This window comes from Triplophysa rosa, linkage group LG24 (assembly GCF_024868665.1).
Source record: "Triplophysa rosa linkage group LG24, Trosa_1v2, whole genome shotgun sequence".
Classification (NCBI taxonomy): domain Eukaryota; kingdom Metazoa; phylum Chordata; class Actinopteri; order Cypriniformes; family Nemacheilidae; genus Triplophysa; species Triplophysa rosa.
Genome location: NC_079913.1, coordinates 1,696,431 through 1,717,770, shown reverse-complemented (window position 1 = coordinate 1,717,770; position 21,340 = coordinate 1,696,431). Strand labels below are relative to the sequence as shown.

The following is a 21,340-nucleotide window of genomic DNA, read 5'->3' as shown; positions in this document are numbered from 1 at the left end:
CCCCTTATGGTTGCTCAACATATATACACTTTGTATATTTATTTGTTCTCAAAGGTAGGGAAACATTTTGCTCCCAGTCTAGGAAACCATACGCCGAATAATGAGCTTTCTAAATATATGATTTATCCACTTCTCCATGAGGATGAGATGTTTGTCTGCCTTTCATCCTTCGGATTGTTTCCTTTCATTGACTTGACAGCAGAGAGGATTAGCGGCATTGCTGCTAACAACCATCAACATGTTTTCAGCGTTGTCACATAACGTGTTCCTTCTTTTTTCTCCCTCGATTCACGCGGCAACTATAAATGAAAGACAATCACTTCGACCTCCGGTGGCCTCTGTTTGACGTACAGTGAGTTAAATGCGTCACAAGACGTTTAATTACCAAATGGTATAATGGTTATTCATCTGATGATTAGCTGTATAATATTAGGTGAATCTCCTCCCTCGAGTGCTGCGTTTCACTGATCAATAGATTTAAGACTTGGACATAATATTCCTCTGCTGTTTTTCTAGCAGACCAATCTCTCATTTATGTATATAATTAGGGTCCATATACGTTTTATTAAATGCAAATTGGTTTGTACTGCATGTGCAATACACATATAAAAAAAATGGCAAATGAAGTTAAGGTTTTTGGAAACAAATCAGCTACTTAATGTCATTTCTGTATCTCATATTATTCGAAGTGAACATAAAATGGTGTTCACAACTCATTTTATGTTGTTATTTGACATATTTGTGATTGAAGCAGGATCATTGATGACATCAATTGGCTGTGTTGTTAAAAATATGGAGTCAGAGGTTTGAAAGGGAGGGGTTGAGAGCTGGAGGTTGTGACTGAAATATTGTGAAGACACTTTTTTACAAACATTTTGCAGTGAGACCAGAAAAAAACATGAAATTATGTGGAAAGTAAAGTAAAAAATAGTCTATTCTATAGTTAAGTTCAGTTCCATAGTGAAGCAAGATCATAAGGCACAAGGTTATAATAAAGATAAATGCCTGCTATCTGACCAAATTAAAGTCGCTAAACTTTTTCAGAGATGAAAATCTATGCCCTGATGTTTTTTCTTTGAATTAAGTAGTTTAGAATAGAATAGAATAGGATAGAATAGAAACTCGCATCCAATGGTACACGACACAAAATCTTGTGCCTCAATTTGTAGGTTTTCCCTACATATCCATTTTATCAAAAGACTAAAACCACCTGCTCATTTTCTTCCTCAGAGCCATATAATCAATTAGGATGGGTGAGTTTTCTTCTGCTTAAACTATTCACTCCATTACTTCCAACCTGCTTGAATTTTACCATACTTGGGGTCTCACTCTGATGTATTTTGCCCACGTCTCCGTCTTTAGTAACCAAGAGCACATGACAGGTTAGAGGTAACTAGGGGGTAAATATCAGTCTGTGGTCTCCTGGAGATCAAGCCTGGGGTCAGGGTAGTTCACTCCCAACAGGAATGCCCAGAAACATCACTGGATGGCACTGTTTCCATTTTTTGCTCTCTTGAACTCTCTTGGCTGATCAACAGGGATTGTTTTATGCTGGATGAGAGGGCAGGAGCTTCAGGAAAGCCGAGGGCTTCTCAAAACCACGGACCGGTGAGAGTGAGATCATGCCGACTGGACTCATGTGCATCATCCAGCCAGTTGGAGTGGGTGGTATGTTTAAAGCCTGAAGGCCTAAAGAGAGCTATAGGATATCTTAGTTTCACTCCTTTCGATGAATCCGGTGTGTTTGTTTAAAGGGGATTGCGTTATCTGGTTTCACGTCTGTTTGCTTTATTTTGGTGTCTTAGCCCATGTCTTTCAAAAGCAATGATGATTTAAACATCTTAATCACAATAATATTTGTTGCTTTATGGGTTTAAATGAGTTTATCAAGAGACTACAGGTTACATTTTTTTATATTTATTCATTTAACTAGTAAAGATGATTAAAAAATAGTAAATGGCCTAAATGCAAGAATGGCCAAGTCGCTGGACATAAAATATGGGTAACACTACAATAGTTGTATTTGTTAACATTAGTTAATGCATTCGCTAATATGAACTAACAATGAACAATGCTTCTAAAGCATTTATTAATCTTAATTCATGTTAATTTCAAGATTTATTAATACATTTTTAAAATCAAATGTTGAATCTGTACAACATCAGTTAATGCACCATGAACAAACATTGATAAAGATAAATAATTGCTGAAAAACGATATTGTTCATTGTTAGTTATGTTATTGCATTTACTAATGTTGACAAATACAATGTTTTTGTGAAATATGACCCTTAAAGCAACAGTGATATGGATTTCATAATGCTGATTAGAAAAAATGCTGATTTGTCAGTTTTTATCTGCATTACATTTCGATTTCTGGCGTTCATCTCGACGTGCATTTTTACAACTGGAATTTCGTGCTTGTTCATCCGTTTAAATTAATTAAATTAGATTCCTCTGATGCTGCCAGGCGTTCACATGATAATTGCATCAACACGCCGAAACATAATAGCGCTCTGAGTGTTTCCAGCGCACTTCATTGCAATCTAAATCCAGAGCTCCTCTGGCGAGACCGTCACAAGACCCCTTCGTCCTCATCTGGAACATCTCCTCCAACTTACAATTTATCAGGGGCCGACTTGTAAAACTGCGGTCGGAGACGTTTTGTTAATGAAGCGTTTACAGAATCGTCGTAGGCAAATGCTAGGGCCGATATTTGACATGCTCCAGCTGCGCGTGCGCGCCGAGGAGGCCGATGCGTAGATCTCGTATCTAACTTGGCTTTTAGCGATTTGGAGACAGTCGCGCCTCCGTAAATAAAGGTGGGAGTGTAATTGAGTGATGTGCGCAGGGGGAATGGCGCGAGATTGAAGGCTGTGTACTGGTAAATAGATAATCACACAAAAGTAAATGGGGTTTTCAAAGCTCAATCTACTCTGCCAGCGTGAGCTCGTTTGCATGTTAATCACCGCAGCGATTTCCCTCATCACGAGGAGTCCGCGCTCTTTCATAAGCAGCTTTTAATTGCATTTAAAATGTCACAGAGGTGAAACACATGTAATTTAGCCATAACTGTGTCCAAATTAATGGCCTCTACTCGAGCGTTCCATTCAAACCAGTCTGACACTTTTGTTTTTTTCCACCCGCTCAGATTATTTATTTGAAATGCATTAGGCGTTCTCCGAAAATATCGCTGTCACGAAGCGCGTGGCTGTTCGGAGAGCGCGCTCATTTGCGAAACACAATATTTTTCATGAAAGGATGGGATTAAAAGAAGGTGAAAGACCCCCCCCCAAAAAAAGTTTATTTTCCTTCATCACAAGGTGTTCTAGCACGTATAAATGACCGAGATGATGTTTCCATAACAGAGCGGAGGGCACTCCGGAGAGCCAAACCTGCAAAACAGACCTATTTAAATTTTCATAGCACAGGACCATCAGGAGCAATAAGCCAATATTCTCCTTTGCCTTTTCCAGATGCTTTCTCTAGCCTCGCATCTTTCCAAACCCTAGCCTTTACATTTTTCCAGAAAAAATCCCGGTTCTGCCGAGACCTACATGAAAGAAGAGAACTGTTGAAATGTTAATTTTACCATCTGCTGTCGAGCCTGCTACCTTTGTGTGCGAGCGTGTACGTGTGTGAATGAGCGCACGGGTGTGTGCGCGCGCGCTCTCTCTCTCCCCGTCTTAAATTCCCAGCGGTTCTGTTCTGTTTTATGAATGTGCTGGTGTTTTGGTTGTTTGAAGTTTTGGGATCTGGGAGTTTGAAAGTCCGACTTAGAAAAGCAGAATGCCACAAGATGCTCGGAGTGACAAACCGCTTATCCAGCCCTCGTAGAGCTTGTCCCTCCGGTTACGGGCTCACCCGGCCTGGTTAACAGAGGCATCATGCCCATTCAACTTCTAAGAGTTTCAATCCAAGTGCATTTTGAATGCGACTTGAAAAAAATGCGAACTAAACCCAGTGACACGCTTTCACATTCAGTTGCGCTTTGTGCGTTTGCTTTAAACGACAAATTCTGTCATCAATCCACATATGACTTTTTTGGGACTAACACGAAATAAATACTGTATATATTATGATATTGTATACTGTACATATGGTACACATGAATTGCAGGCAGGTGCGTTGGAAAATGTACAAACTTTGCACAGTTAATGCAAATGATTTTGAACTGCGCGTGAATTTTGCGATGTGGCAAAAAAATAAAACTGAAAAGAGTTCGAATTCCATGGAAGCGATTTTCTTTTCATTGCAGCGTGAAGCTGATACTTTTTAAACAACGCTCTATCAGGTCCACTGCCGGGGTTTCTGCCAAATGGACAGATTCCATTGTGAGATTTGATAGTTGGCAATTAAGACGAGACATCCTGAAATGTGACTGTGTGTAGAGTTGCAGAGCGTTTGTCTTGGCCGAGATCGCTTTGTTTAGTCTGCTCTCATTTTAAAACCGCTCGGTTTCTGAGAAGCAGTTGACGGTTGTTTGCAAAGCGCGGGGGGAAAATGTGAGAGCCCACCGTTCTCTGCCATTTATTTATTTTCCCCTGTCCTTGGGACTGGAATCTGATTTTCGTTGCTCTATTCTTCGGGAATTATTATTTTGTTCCTGTAAATGCTGCCGTTGAAACGTAGACTTTTCATGACCTCACAGCGCGGCCTGGGTTTCATTAATGACCGGCTCTGTGGTTTGGGTAGAGGAATAGTTTTCACATGACACGGTCTTGCATTAGTGCAGCGCGGCAGCTGCAGAGAGCCAGAGAGCAGTCAGTTCTGCGGCTTTGAAAGGTGTTAAAAGTTCAACTCCCCGTCGCGGGAGCCTTGCATTGATAATTCGTGCGTTTTCTGAGTGGCCGCTCGCAAAAGTTACCTGCTAATGAAACATTTGTCTTTGATTTTTTTTATGGCAACTTGTCAGGCGAGTCTGGACGTTGAGCCCTGGCACGTGTGGTGGCGTAATGCATTATATGCACATGATTTTTTTTAGAAAAAATACAGTAACCAGGCACGCATATCAGTCCACAATGTATTTTTTTAGGAGGAAATCTTTTGAATCAGTCTTTAATTGACTGTGCGGTGTTCGACACAACCGTTGCACACACCCATTCTTTTCCTGGTAGTGTGCACACTACACTACTGTAGTCACTGTTCTCTACTTCTGCACTGTATTAAATGTCCTGAGGGGAAGCCCGGATTTGTCTGGGCCAAACAAAAGACCCTTGTTTAGAGCCTGTCTCCTGCTGTTTGACGGCTTCTTTTCGTGATAAGAGTGGAAAAATGCACATTGTTACAGTTCTGATATCATGCACGAGTCTGCGCTGCCGTTGAGGGATGTGTTGTTGGTGTGGGGTTGTAGTCTTGGCGGCGGGGGAGATCGGGGCTGTCCATCGAACTTGGACAATGGAAGGATTACCTAACAGCTCAGATATGCATTTGAAGTCGAGTCTGCTGTTTGTTCGGGAAGGTGCGTTCGGATGACCCGACGGCTCCAGCTGTTGAGCAACCGTCAGAACATCCTCCCTTGTCTGTTTTCCATTTTGCAGAATGAACGGCGGAGGGTCTTGTACGTGTTAAACCGTTAAGTGCAACGATGACAGAGATCTTGGAAGTTTGCATGTGTAAATTAAAATAGGTTGGTCGTATTGAGTTTGATGATTCAAATGTTGAGAGAGAGCATGTGTTTTTGTGTTTGCTGTTGTTTCAGATTTACTAAGCACACAAATTAATCACTTAATCCATCAATTAATGCTCGCTATAATCACACTATCAGCACAAGAATGAATTAAAACACGTCAGCACGTGTAAACATTTTAATTGCATTTAAACGCGAACAATTACCTAAATTAACACGCAAACTGAAGATCAAAACTTATCAGGAGACTTTATGGAGTGTACATTCTGTAAAGATGACTAATAATGTTGGGCTAAGAAATGTTTTTTGAAGCTTTTTTATTTAGAAACCCACATGTCACATTCCATCTGAATAACTGTACCGCTTTAATTCTCTCATTGCAGTTTTATTTTGATCATTTGATTTATTTGAAAACACTTAGTTTTTATGTTGAAAAGCCCCCATTGCTACGCTTTGGCTCCTGGTCCAATTTGTCTAAGCTTTTTACGGCACCGACCAATTTGTGCTTTGAATAGAAGCCACAGTTTAATACGTTTGTTTCAACGTTTCGTCTGCGTTTTAAATGGCATCAGTGCTCATCTCATAGGAAATGCTTGCATTTTCAACCGTGTTTTCTTCCTTTTGCATAAACGATTACATTTTTTCCCCCGCCGTTCCAGGAATTAATAGAAACCATTTGCATTTGGAGGAAAATTTGTCCGTCCACTCCTGTTTTCAATGTCATTACGGTCGACTTTTTTGCGGCTAAAACGAGAGAAGAGAGCTGCTTTTAAGTACCATGCAAGCAAACTGATAAGTGAATCATTTCACTCTCTAAACCCTTTTTATTGGGACTCTAATAAGCACTGTATTATAAATTATAATGTATTCCCCCGTTTTCCTAATGCCCTTCAATATAGCAGTCTGATGTGGCTAAAACGTGGCCTGAAAGTTATTGTGGCTACCTTTTCAAAGGCAAGTCAATTACATGTTTTTGGTAATGCGCCGTAATTCCGCCGTCAGTGCCTTTATGGATGGTGGATAAATTGAAGCGATTTAGAGAGGTTGATGTTTTTTGTTTGCGCGCCGTACCGCCTACACCGTCCAATCAGGCGTTTGTATTCAACCCTCCATTCCGTTCAGAATGGAAGCGGGTCGTCGATGGGACCCGCGGTAATATCGGCCTAATGGAATACAGAGTTCTTTCTCGCCTTTAACCACCAGTATGTTGTTAAAGCAATTTCGCCCAAAAGTTTTCCTCCAACTTGACGTTAAAGGAGTTCGCCATTTAAGCCAAATTGCAGAGCGCGAGACTTAAGAAGAATATCGGTAGGGAAATCTTGGGGAAGTAAAAATTGCCACTTGCATACTGTCTTTGACCGGCCGCGCCAAAGCTTAACCACTCCACGGGAACATGTGGCGTTTAGGAAGATATAAAGGAGTGATTTTATTACCCGGTACATCTCTCCTCAGAAGCGATTTCATTTCTTCTTTTCAGTCGCCACGGGAGTCTTTATTTGATCTCATATTCCTGACTTTAACTGCCTCAAACTGGCCGGCCTCAGTTTATTTTCATTTGGAAAACACATTTTCTGTTCAAGAGGACATGGGGGTTTGTCGGGATTGAGGTGTTGGGGGGCGGGCGGCTGTCATAGTCTGTATCGAATGTAAATGTCTTTTTTACTCACTTTTCAAAGTAGATTATTACCAAACTTTTCATTTTCTCCCACCTGGAGCGCGCCGCAGACGCGTGCGTCCGCCTGGCCTGCCAGCTCTCAGTCTTTCACTTATTTTGTAAGGCCTCGAACTATTCAAGGGTCCCATCTGCTTGTTCGCGGGTTTTAACATTCGGTTTACGGGTCACGATCGGGGTTGGGAATCGTTGTTTCAGTATTGACATGTTCGGGTGTTCTCAAGCTGTCTGAAGCGGCTAACAAGCCCTCCCCCTTTAGATGTTGTCATGTGTTGACACAGATGTTCAGACATGCGATCCAGCGTGAGATGTTTTAAATATAAGTGCCGAGGTGAGACGCTTTAGAGCAAACAGAGCAGGCAGCTCTCTCGATCATCAGAGCGTCAGGGTCCGTTCTGACGAATCCCCCCGGCACCTACGGCCGCGCTGATCCTCGCATGATGACAGCGCTGTGAAAACATTCTGCAGTTTTCAGAGACCAGAACGCCCCCCCCCAAAACCAACGCCACCCCCCTCTTTGTCCCTCTCGTATTTTTTATTTGGCTCGCCTCCACACAGTGAATTACCTCCAGATGTAATTCCTATACCCAGCCCCCCCAATGAATTAGTGGCTAGTAAAAAATTAGGTTTAAATTAGCTGCGGCGTGGAGAACGGTTAAGTTTGAAATTTCCTCATAATGAGTTTATTATTCTTTGGTGGGATGCCGTTTTCCTGAATTAATTTTGTCTTTTTTCGGAGTAATTGGTGTCTGATTGAATAGAATCAGAAGTGCTGAATTGGATGAAGCTTGGGTTTTGGTGTAATGTGAGAGTCTAACTTTCCTTCTGCTCTCTATCACTTTGTTTTTACTCGCTTTCCTTGCCCTCGATCGTTTTCGTTTTTTGTCTTTTTCTAATTTATAAGGATTTGAAGAATAAAAATAGTTTAAAAGTTTGCAAGTGCAAATCTTTCAGTAGGCAGAGGACTTGAATCAAACTAAAGCTCGGTGTGTTGCCCAGTTTCTGCTTGGTATGCCAATTTTACTTCATCATTTTTGACTTGTATGTAACCAACCCTAGCAACCACCAAGAAACGCCTAGACAACTCTCCGAACACCTTAGCAGCCCCCTGGCAACCGGCGGCAACCTTTCTACAGGCAAGTGCAACTCGCATATTCTTAAAAAATGTTGAAAAACAAGTTCTTTAGCGTCCATACCAATCAGTGTTCTTTTTTATCTTCTGAATCAAGAATTGAAAGACAAGCGTAACGTATCGCTGTATTTTGAGTTTCGGCATGTTGACAAACGTGTCGAGTGGTCATTGATGAGTCCCCGTCGCGTAGCCTTTAATCTCATTACAAGTTTGGCAGCTCCGTGCGCATCAAATACCCATTACCCGCGTTTCCCCAACAATGTGCCGCTAATACAAATTACAGCCTGTACAGTATTATAATATCTCTCGAGCGACAAAGAAAGCCGGCTGCCATTCAGACGCCTTTCATCTGCCGCATAACAGGTAAACTGCTGTGAGCCGCACTTGCTTGTATAAATTTACCCACACAGTGAAGTCTTTGATTTCATCAACTCATCTAATTCAAATGCGCTTTTGAAGGAGCCACATTTTAAGGGTAGACACAGAAGAGCCAATTTAACCTGGAGAGTCTGTCTCGTTCTGCGGGGCTTTCTGTTTGAAGTGGCCGGTCAGCTTGAACTGTCTGACTTCTGTCATTTCGATCGCTTTTATTTCGCCGGCGAAATATATACTTCAATCCTCCCTACAGATGCTAGAGTGGAGCAGGTATCATTAAACAGAGAAAACGAGAAAAAGAGGGAGAGAGCGAGCGTCGTGCGCGGCTCCTGGTGGCGCGTGTTGATGTTTCGGCCTTCGCGAGCGCGCGCTGGTTTATTTTCAATAGGAACTGAAGGCAGGGCCCTTTCCTGAGGGCCGCTCGCTGTGCCTGTTGATATTGAGTCGAGCAAACGCTCTCTTTGGGACGTCCTGTCGGGCTTCTGGCCAGGGTCGTGAATGGAAGTCACATGTGAGGGGATTCTCTGACCCGACTCGCCGTTTCATTCCCATTTGAATGAACGTAGCTCTCTGAACTCTATGAGGTTTGGGGTTGTTTTTTTCCCGAGTATTCCTCGCATCTTGTGCCGTTGTGATTGTTGAGCATCGCCCCCCCCCCCCTGCCTCTACTGAAGTATATATGCAAATACATTTGGACACTATCATTATAGGCTATTTAATAGGACTTCATTAAGGCTCCGCCATGCAAGGAAAAGGGAGGTTGCCATGGATACCTGGGCGCTTAAGTACAGTATATTATAATGTTTAGTTGCCTGTTATATAATCGTTGTGCTCTAATGGTCCATTTCGGGTCATATTGATCTGTGATGAAGAACGTCATTAAGATGGAGAGAAGCCGTTCTTGAGAGTTTGCCATTAATCTGTCATCTTCTTTGTTTTTTACCTTAAAATAGAGAACTTCTTTAATGACAGACCATTGACCATTTTTGGAATATGATGTTATCTGCTTTTGAAATGTTTTGGACCATCAACTTAATGATTTATAATTTAAGTAAAAATAAATCTTTTAATTAGTGGTCAACATTGGTTCTTTAATGACTGATGCAGATTCCAAAATAACGCTTGATAACTTGGATACTTTTGAATTGGATTTGTCCGAGAGTCTCTTTGTTTTGGAAGTCTTGCTTTTGCAAACAGGAGTATGTATGCGGGGTATGGCTTTTTGTGAAGGCCTCGGTAACATTGGTGTGCCTTAATCTGCTGTTTAGGGTTGGGAATCGTTTCAATTTTATCGATTCCGATTCCAATTCCGATTCTGCTTATCGATTTCAATTCTTATCGATTCCCAGTTTCGATTTCACAGTTGAAGTAAAACATTTAGATATCAACCTGTATGGTCATTTAGCCTGCTTATTGACTTGTTTGCTAAATATATTTATATATTTATGAGCACCGTTTTGTGTATATTTACACATAGAAACACACCTTTTCTGATTTATTACAATTTGTATTATCATAGTTGAACTACATCATGGTTAAACTGCAGTTACTATAATGCAACTATGGTTAATTTGTGATTCCTGTGCTTTAATGCAAATTCTATAGCTAAACTATGCTTACTATAGTAAAAAATATCGATAATTTTCATAAGGGCTTTTATTGAGATATCAGCAGATCATGCAACGCATGTACTTTTCTGAAAATATGCACACAGGAATTGATAAGAGGAATTCAAATTTTAATCTCAAGTATCCGATTCCTATTCCTTTCGATTCCGATCCGATTCCTAGCCTTTCGATTCTGATTCCAAATTGGAATTGATTTTCGATTCCCAACCCTACTGCTGTTGTCTATTAGCAGTTACCCATGTCCATTTTAATGGTCAATACTTAATCTGTAATTCAAAATCTAATTGAAATATAAATATTTATATTTGACATGTGAAATGAATTGAAAGTCTAAAATATTTCTTGGTCATTTTGTAAGCGTGTGTGATGTTGCCCATGTTAACATTTCTCTGCAAAAGCTCACAAGATACTCTTTTGGACATTCTCTAATGGGATAACATGACTCGTGAGGTTTTAAGTGCAAGTCTGCATGCCTGTCATAAAAGAAAGCCGGTAATATACCAAATACTAAATAATACATTTTTTTGATTCATTGTAATAAATACTGACCATTAATTTTTTTCAAAAAATGCAAAATACAAGCATTTTCACAATTGGACTTTTGAGCCTCAATTTATGCACAGTACAATTTAATGATAACAAATTAGATGTTTTATTTACAGTTTTACACCAAAATCCCTCAAAATTCTCAGTGATTTTTATATTTTGGATAGGTTTTGGAGTTGACAGAAGGGGGCGCTATTACTTTTGGCTGATAATGAGTCTATGAATTGTGTCTTTCGTTTTGTAAGTACTCAGTAGTGTGTTTGCAGGATGTAGAACAAGTGTGATTGTGTTACTTTGAACCAGCATGTAAGCATCTTGCTAAAAAGCATGGAGCTTACAGACGGCTCTTGACACCTTCTGCTGGCTCGGGGCAGGGCATTTTGTGTGCGCTTTAATTGAAAATTAATAGTTAGAGGGGTTGCCATGGAAATTGTGCCATCGCTAAGAGACACACCGGTGTTCCCTTTGCTTAACCCCCCTAACACACACACACAGCCTGACACTTTTTTCTGCATGTGCTTTAGAGCCGCTGGTGGAATTGTCTGTCCTCATTGACCTTGGCAATGCAAAGCCCTGTGAAATGAGAAAAAAGAGAATTAAGACAGAAACTGTGCTCATGGGCGTCATGTTTGTCTCGAGAAGTAAACGTCCTACGTTTAGGGTGAAATATAAACGTGACGTATTATTCGACCCGGGGGCCTTCTGTAGCTTCCAGGGTAACCTTTTACACTTCCTCATTCAGCATTCGCCCCAGTCTTCAGGGTTGAGGCCAGAAACGTCGGGTTACGTTTCTTGGCTTGCGATCAGCGGTTTCTAATGATATCATACAGTTAAAATATGTTCCAGTGGAGCTGGTAGATAATGTGCTACTCAGAGCCTGTTGTATCATGCCAGCGTAGCGCTCCGAGTTCAAGCGATCTTACAATGCGTTGGAGGCTAGATCTTTAACCAAATAAATCTGTCATGCTTGGCTTGGGTGGATTGCGCACAACATGAAAGTTCTTGTTTAATGTGAGGTGAGTGTTTGTGTGTGCGTCTTCATTTTTAGCGTCTGCACTTGTAAAACAGGTTAATTGATTGTACAAGTGGGTTGACCCTCAATTTGGTTCATAGAAAAAGGCTTTAAATCAGTCTGCTGTAATTCTTCTTCATTTGTGTAAAGTGCGCGTTCACACACGCCGCCGTCGCCTGTTTGCCAGCAGCTGGTCCCTCGCTCACGTTCCAGCGGCGTCTACGCATCCACACGAGCCTCACTTTTCAATCTCAGCGTGGTGACGGGAAGCCCGTAGCAGATGGACTCGCTTTTGCATCTGCCGCGTGCAGACTGGCCTTTGTACTCGTCTCCTGGGTGAGAGCGTGGCTTTCGTCTCAGCGAGTAGATTCCTGTCTGCCGGAGCTACGAAGGAAAACATCTGTGGCATGCGGGGCGAGAGAAACCAAGTGAGGGAAAAAATACAAAAGGTTTTACAAACACCATTAGTTGAAAGCGCTCCATGCCATGTACTGTTTACAGTGCAACAGATATTGTGCAGTAGACTTGAGAGGTTTTGTGTGTGTAGATTGGTGCTTTGTGGGTTTAATTATGGTTAGTAAATGAATATGAGATGTGATTCACATCTGTAATGGCAAATGTGTCTGATGTGGGAGAAATTGTGAAAAAGCTTGTGTTTTATTGTTGTTTTGCTTCTCATGAAAAAAATGTTTTTAGAGTATACCTGCAAACTATTGCTTTTACTTGTTAGTTTGTATTGTTATAGAAAAATATATATATTTATTTCACAAGAAGTGTCTGTAAACTACCACTCCATCCTCCACTTGCAAGACAGAAAAAAAAGAAAAAAGTGCCCCCTTTTTTCCCCAACCACCCTGACAATCAAACCCATGATTTTTGTGTACGATTAATCCTCGGGTGCCAAAACAATCAGAGGTCTGGCTGATTTGTTTTAATTACAGGCGTAAAATGCCACGGGTGTCGGCCGTGATCGGGCAGACCGCTCCGTTCCTGTAAATATTTCTTTGATGATGGCTTTGACAGTGAACGCCAGCTAGTTTTTTCCCCATCGTACCCCCCACCTCTTTCCCCCCCTTCTATTTTTTTCTTGCTCTGATGCTGTTGCCTTCCTGTGGCATCTTGTTCCTCATTTTTGATGCAAGTTAATGCTCCAAGGCTTCTAAGAATATCTTCAAATGAGTCTACCTTCAGGGAGTGGGATTGTCTGTTGTTCTTTAAAAGGTAGGTTACTTTCTCCCTCTGTTTTGCATGGCAGACAGGTTCAGTTTGGCTCTGGTTTGTGAAAAAATCGTACTAATTTTTGTGTGTGTATGGAGACATTTCTTAGAGAAATCGCGCGCGCCGAGGAGGTGTCCTTGGCAAATCCCATTCAAACAAGGGCAGGGCTAGAATTAAAAAGCAGGCATGCACTTACCTTTCCGGGTGTGTTTTAAGGAGTCAGGACGTCCTCCGAGCTGCGTGTGTGTGTTAAATCCCCCTTTGTCGCAGCCGAAATGCAGGCGCATGCGAAAGAGAGAGGAGAACGCGAGAAAGTGTGTGTGCGCGTGTCGCGGCTGCGCGCTCAAATGAGAACTGCGAGGGGCGCCCAACGGAGCGATCCGAGCCCCGCTGTACGCGCAGGCTGTGAGGGAGCGCACAGCGTAATCACACACACACATACACACACGTAGCAACTCACTCACCAAGGACGAAAGACTTCCTTTCACAAGGAGAAAAAAAGAGAAAAGAAAGTAGAGGAGAGAGACACATTTTTGAAGACCATTTTGAGATCAGAATGTCCAGAAAACACGCGAAGCAATAACAGCTGCGCACCTTAAGTGGTTGATTTTAAAATAATTTGGATACGTTTCGAAGACACTATATCGATCTTATTATTTCCAGTTTGTCACAGAAAGACAGAAAAGGTCCAGGTCAGAACGATACATTTCCATTTTGGCACTTTTTTCTCCACCTCTCCTAATCCTCGGCCGGTCGCTCGGCTCTCCAAAGCCCCGCGTCTCCTATTGGGCCCTGTCTGCGCGCTGTCGTAATTGCTCGGTGACAAGTGGAGATGAAGGAATAATTGTCAGGAGATAGGGGTCGTTTTTTTAATGGGTGCACTGCTGGTTTAAGTATGCATGAGCGACGCGTGAGGGACGGGGCCAAAGAGGCGCTTGTTTATGATGCGAGTCTGTATAAACACAGTTGGAGTGATGACACCGATAAACGCGCATACTTTCCCGTGACGCTCTCCGCTGCCGGCAACTCTCCGCGAGACACCCTCTCCAGCCCGCCGCCCCACGCCGCTCACCTGCAGGTAATAAAGCCAACTCTTTATTTATCCATCCGTCCTTCTCTGCTTTCCTCTTTTCTTCCATCCGTCCGCTCGTCTCTTGTTCTTTCACTTTTTTCTGCCATTGCTCAAGGCTCCGGTTGCGTTTGTGGGCTGCTTTCATCCGCGGGTTAATTGCTGGTGATAATGGCAATGACGATAATGAATGTGGTTTTGCGCGGGTGTGTGCGTGCGCGTAGTTAAGCGCGCGCGAGCGTGCGTTCTTGTGCTGGAGAACAGTGCGCTTTGACTTTGTGGATGATTTTATTTCAAGTGTCCTCCGTGTTTAGGAATTTTGTGTTGTGGAGTTTTACGATGTGCTTATGGGAAATTGTTCAAATCAAGAGCTGAAAATAATGTTTTTTAATTTTATACTGGCAATTAAATAACGTAAATAGGTATTATTATTTTTTTAATGAGAGAATAATTGTAAAACGGCTATTAGACAGAAGTGTGTGTGTTTTTTAAGATTTGTATTTTAGGTTTTTACAGTCATTTAAAACTTCACAGAGCCTGTCCCATTTTGGAGGTGGGGTCAGTAAAATGATTAGCCCTCCAGAACTAATTATTCCTATCAAAGGCGGGCAGATAATTTGTTTACTTAAATATTCATAAGGGCGAGTGAAGTCCGCTATTGTGCTAGCATGGGCATATTACGTTTTTATACTGATTTGTGTTGGAATGTAGACATGGTCTTCTTTATAATTTAATACCCTGATGTATAATGAGCAACATGATTAGTGCATATGGAGAACTGGACCAGTTCCATTCACAGGATGGATCATTTGCATTGTTCTCCAGAGTCTGAGTATAATAGCTTATTTAGTGCAATAAAATTAAATGCTACCTATTTTGTTTCATTCTGCAAATCCCCTCGGTGATATCCTGTTTTTTAATATCTTTTTTACACCCTGTCAAAATAAAGCGATTAAAATAAAGACTGTTCAAATTGTTTAACTAAAACTTGTGTTTACCTATTACCAATTAACACCGCTCATTAGCCCAGGCGGGTATTTGTTTTGAAAGTTTAACCAATCACTTTGTTATGCTAATTGTGATGTAATTTAATTTGAGTCCCGTAATGATGATGCTGCTATTATCCCTATAAATGATGCATTTAAGCATCACGGCCTTATTTGCATGTGCTTGAAGGGGGATGCGGTACGAGACGAGTCGGCGTCACTCTCTCCGTTTCCTCTCTCTGTTCTCCGCAACCCTTCGGGATCTCCTGCCCTGCGTCTGCTCATTGATGATCAGCCTTTTTATCTGCTGTTTTAATGCAAAATGAGTCGACCGGCTGCACGCCTGAAAATTAAATAATTGAAATGGCAGACTATTAAAAAATGCAAATGAATTTCTTCTGTGGAGGCGTGAAGTCTTGGAGGAGCGATTGATTTGTAATTTAGTTTTTTTTAATGCATTGTACTAGTTTGCAATCTACCTTCTCGAGTTGATATTTGCATATCAAAGTTCTTCTTTGTTGGCAAGAGGTTGATTTTGAATCTGTTGATTTCATGGCCTTTGGTTTGGACATGCAGATGATGGCGTGTGTACGGCTGGATTTTTAAGAAAAATCAATTTGAAAGTCCAACAAGAGCAGCTTTCCTCTTTGAATGCACTTCTGAGAACCCTTCAGTCCAAGCACTTGGTCTGTGACTAAGTCTCCCTTAAAGACTGCCCATTATCTATTTTGTCGAGGTTTCAGACTTGGGTAATTTTCTTCTGGAAAGATTATTTTTCTCTCGACCAATCTCGCCTGTTACCGCCCTAAATGGTTACATAAATCATGTCTGGTATGAATGAGAAATGTTAGGGTGTTGTCAAGTGTAATCTTCACCCTTATTTACCAATTCATTAAGATCTATCGATGCAGGACTGAGGCGAAACAATGACAACATAAATCAGAGCAGGGGACATAATGACCCTAATCAGCCTCAGATAACTGGAAACGTCATCATGAGCTATGTCTCCGAGGCGCCGCGTCTGTGTGGCTGCGCCGCGCGGGGCCGTCCCGGTCGTTAACGCGGCCGTCACCTCGATAGAACTCGTAAGCACCTCTCCGTGCTGGGCAGGGGCAAGTACGCTTGCCCCCTCCACCCCCCAGCTTTTAATCTCGCCATGCCCCCCTCCCCGTGCCAAAAACAGCAGCCAGTGTCACAAAGGATAATTGCGGCCGAACAATGCAGCGACGAAATGAAATATGCGTGCAGGTAAACAGTCTAAAGAGATGGATAAATTGGGCTATGGCAGCGTGAGAGGGAGACTAAAGAAGACCGGGAGAGAGAGACCTTGCCTCTTGCCAAAGATGATTGGAGCAGACAATTGGGCCTCCTACTTTTATAGGTCAATTACTGGTGATTAGGTGGGCTGAGTTAATTAAAGAAATTAGCCGAATGCGAACGGAGCGACTGCTCGATGAGATAACGTCACCGGGAGGGAGGTGCTTGCTGGGTAAAAATTTGAATTAAATGGAGAATGAAACTGAGAGCTGATATACTGCTGTCCTCCTGAATGTGCCGTTTGTCCAAAGTCGACATCCGTGTAGTTTGCAGTGTTGTTTAACATTTATGAATTAAATAGTTTTGTGCACAGGATTAATTTCACGTCTTGTCAAAGATTTATTGCATTTTCATATGAACAGATTTTTGAATGCTTTTTTCTCTGCCTATTCTTGCTTTTTTTCCACCAGTCCCTTTTTTCTCTCTTTTAATATAAATAGCACAGAATTAAGTTCTGAACATTCTTTGTCGAACGAATTGAATCACAGACCGCTCGGCAGAATGGAGGAATTGAAATTCAGCTGTGGTTTTTGTGAACGTGTTCTCATTTTACCTCAGATAACAACGCTTGATTCTCTTACTTTGCATACTATTAATCCTGAAAAGCGATGTATTCATACACCCTTTTCATTTTTTAACTGGTGCTATAAATATGATTTGCCTTACTTCTTTCTTCCTGTAATCTGGTCCATTGTGAATCACTTTGAAATGCTGAGAAGAAGGGATCTGTAATATTTCATTCAGGAGCGTCATTAACTATGTGTACGGTGGCCCTTATAGACTCAACTTTAGAGGTGTTTTGTGATGTTCTCGTTTTTTTTGTTGTTGCTCCTTTTCGATGTTCAGTGGCATTTTTAGTCTCTTTCTAAAATGTATCATTGTTCAGTGCACACGTATACCAGATATGCACAGAATTAATGAAACCTAAATGAAACTTTACGTCATTATTTTGCACCCCTGCTCCCATTTTTGAGACGATTGAAATCAGGCGTTTTGATTTATGAAGTATTCCCAACTGTTAAATGTTTGAGAATACCGAGACGCTGCACTGCTTTATTTTCTAGGCATTGTAATGTATGGCAGTGATGAATTAATTTCAGTGGAGCACAGAATTTGTGATTATTTTAAATGGTAACTGAATCAGTGTGAAACTAGCCGACTGTGAAATGTAATTTTTCGTGTATTTCCCGTCTTTTTCTCTTCCTTGCAATGTGAGGATCTCTGGCACCTGAGCGCTGCGCTGATAATGACGGGGGTTTTTTTGGATCACGGAGTTTGCCTTTCTGATGCCTCCCTGAAATAATCACCAAGACCTTTTTTCTGGTCTCAACGTTCTATCAGCTGATTTCTATGGGAGGGGAAAAAATGAGGTGAGCCTCGGAGAAAGTGGAGATTTTCTGTCACGGTCGCAGCTCGCGCGCGGAACCCCTTTTCAGTCACTTTGTTAGTGGTTTCTGTTTGAAATATCCCTACAGAGGGAGCAGAAGCTCGTAGATTTGTGTCATCCGAGCGTTTGTGGTGATAGAATCAGAATCAGATCAGCCTTGCAAATGAGCGTGAGGAACTTTATTCTTACGTGATGAGAAGAGCGTGTGTGTGTATGAGAAACATCTGGTCTGTAAGTTCTCCCTCGCACACGCCTTTCTTTACTCACCCACCCGAAATCACAGGCGTGCCTCTTAATGCGTCGTCAGGATCCTGTCTGGGATTTTTAACCTGATGAAAAGGACAGATTTGCACAGCCTACGGTTCGAGAGCAAACATTGACACAGACTGAAAGGAATGGCAAGTGCGATACTGTTACAGCGTTTAAAACACACACACAGACTCTCGCAAAAGAGAAAGACGCTTTAACAACACCAAATAATGTGTTTTATTTCAGAAACAGGATTTTCAGGTATAAATGTTATTAAATAGAAATGTGATGGCTGTCATTTTTCATTTATGGATAATCTGTGCAATCACAATGTACCCGTAGACTGTCATGTGATGTTATGGGTTATAACAGCTTGCAAGCTTCATGTTTATCACATCGATTCGAAGAATTGGTCACACAGACAGAATTTTTCAAGACCTCGTTTTATTTTATCAGGAAACTTGTGCACATACTCAGGTTGTAGATGGCAGATCACACACAGAGCAGCATGGGCTGTCAATATTGTTGGCTTGTTTTTAAGAAAAGGTGGTCAGCCCCAAGGGTCAATGTGCCTGCTCGAAGTGAAAAGGGGTCCTACAAAACATGAACAAAGACTGATTTTGGGTGCTTGCTTCTCTCTCTCTCTCTCTCTCTCTCTCTCTCTCTGTCCATCTCTCTCGAGCGGTACTCCGTGTCATTCACACACATACACCCCCCCCTCCCCACCCACCTCTAGGTCCGATGGACGGTGTGGAAACGAAGGCAAACCAGGAATGTGTTTCTAATTGACATTGTAATTGGCAGATTTGGATGCTGTCTTCAGATGGCTAATTAATTTATCTCACCGCTGTCATTAGGTTAAAGAACCACCTGATCTTCCTGAATACGCTTTGCATACATCTGCATGAGCATTACGTTGTCGGTTAGACACCTACCCGCCGCTCGTGGATCATGTGGATTTAGAGGATACAGTGTTAATAATGTGTGTTTCTATAATGACAGCATCAGTATTCCGCGTCATTAAACCCGAATTTAAATTGGGAGGAAAAAAGTCCATTGTCATTTTTTTCTACGGCCGCCTAATACGAAGAAACAGACGTGTTTGAATTTTTTCCTGTCTCCTGAAGAAATTCATGCATGAGAAAAAATGATTTTAATTTCTGGTGTCCAACACTCGGTCCCCGAATGCCTTAAACCAGCATCACTCTTTTTTACTATATCTGCGAGTTATATACTTTTCCTTTGGCATTAAAAAACACTCTACATTGTTCATAAAATTTGAGTAAAGGCAATCAAGCGGCCCTTCTCTGAATATTTTAAACACGGGGGCATGTAAAATTTATGCCTAATTTGAATACTTATTAGTCGCCTAATCTCTATGGCAGCTTCGTGTTTCTTTTGGAGCGATTCGGCAGGCCTCACACTGTTAAAACCGCCCTCTCTTTCTGTCTTTTGGCGTGATGATTTTTGCAGGATTATTTGTGTTGTTGACCGTGCCGATGTCGCCCCAGTGCATTCTGGTTAGGTGGTGTACTTTTGGACACCTTTCAGAATTTTTTGGTTAAGACCGAAGCCAAGCCGTCATGTAAAATATGATTTACAGATGTAAAAAGCAGGCGCGGATTAGAAGAACACTCCTTTGTTGCGTCGGGGACGTTTGATGAGCGTCGTTTCTTCTCGTCGCTCGGCTGTCGAGTTACTGTACGCTCTCATTCAACGATGGCTGTTAATTGTCCGTGCGTAGCAGGTGACAAAATTGATGCGTTTAATCTGTGAAAAGAAGGATGGCCAGACTGTCACGGAAATAAATGAAACGGTTACTTAAAAATGAATCCCCTTTAAACATTACACAGATTAGGGATATTATATCGGACGTGTCTGCCGTTAATGTAATTAATATTGTTTATATTTTAATGCACTGAAATTATGAGACGGACAGTTGTAATTTTCTAAGAGGAATGGAGGGGGGGTTGATGCTTATGTGAATGACAGAACAGATGAGGAGGAGTGCGTGCGTGTGTGTGTGTTAAAGAGACTCTTGTGGGTGTATTAGCTATGCAGAACACACCTTGAAATGCGTTTGTTGGGTCGGACCGATTCTTTTATTTATCGCGAGGGTCTCTACAGATCTTGGCAGGGCTCCTGTGAACATACAGAGCATTTATGCAGGGAAAATGATAAAACATTTATTACTGGAGAAGAGTAATATGCATAATTTATGCTGTTTTTAGCACAATCATTAGTGATATTCGTGAAAGACTTTTTTTGCTCCCACTTCTCTCCCCTGTTTTCATATCTAATAGATGGCAGGAAAATTAATTTAATATCTTTCATTTATTTGCGAGTGTAAAAATGAACTTGTACGTTTGAATTTGGTGTTTGAATCTTAATTGAGCTCTCCGGACAGCACTAAACATATGAAAATAATTAATATTTGAAATGTGATTAAAAGAAAAGAAAAAGAGAGGGCGAGAGACTACTGTATATGTGACATAAGCTTTTTCTCATTTAGCTAGCAGGCACGTTTTATTTAGCTCCGAGTAAAAGAAAAGACCATTGTATCGTTCATCACCGAAAGGAACCGTGTGATTTGTAATTCCCCCCTCCCTTCACCTCCTGTACCAAATTTTAATTTTGCATGATTAGCTGTGCGTCATTAAGCAACTTCATTCAGTCGAGAGGCGGCGCAAAGCTCGAACACTGTCAGGATGAGGGATATTTTAGGACGTTTGAACACAGTTAGCCAAGGAAAAGAAAAGCTGGCGGAAAAATCAAAGACGCCTCTTCATACATGTTACATTTCAAACATGTTCCTTTGAAAATGATTCCCGCAGCTTGATTATTTTTTGAAGCGCATATCTAAATGTACAATTAAAAAGAAAACGCAATTAAAAGAAAAGCATTCACAAACAAACAAAATGCATTAGGCAAATTTTGAGAATAGAAAAGTAAATGGCAGAGAGAACCCTGTGCATCTCTTTGTATCGGTTCATTTACACAGTGAATGCATAATTCCACCCCCTCCCCCCCGTTAAATGCTTTAATTTGCAAAGGGAGCAGGGCTTGATAATGGAAAGCCTTTTTACTCGCAGCTTTTTTCCTTTTTCTTTACCCCCCTCCT

General features: G+C 41.6%; 1 protein-coding gene across 5 annotated transcripts in view; it reads left to right on the top strand.

Moving 5' to 3' along the window:
* Window positions 1–21,340, top strand: part of foxp2 (forkhead box P2) — a 92,387-nt gene that overhangs the window by 16,930 nt on the left and 54,117 nt on the right. For 3 of the 5 annotated variants that reach the window (XM_057324480.1, XM_057324481.1, XM_057324479.1), the window contains exon 1: window positions 14,017–14,289. The exons of the other annotated variants lie outside the window; for them this stretch is intronic. In XM_057324480.1, the coding sequence (XP_057180463.1) occupies window positions 14,107–14,289 (183 nt within the window). In that variant the 5' untranslated portion in view covers window positions 14,017–14,106. Of the gene's footprint in view, window positions 1–14,016; window positions 14,290–21,340 lie in introns of those variants that run through there. 5 annotated transcript variants of the gene reach the window in all.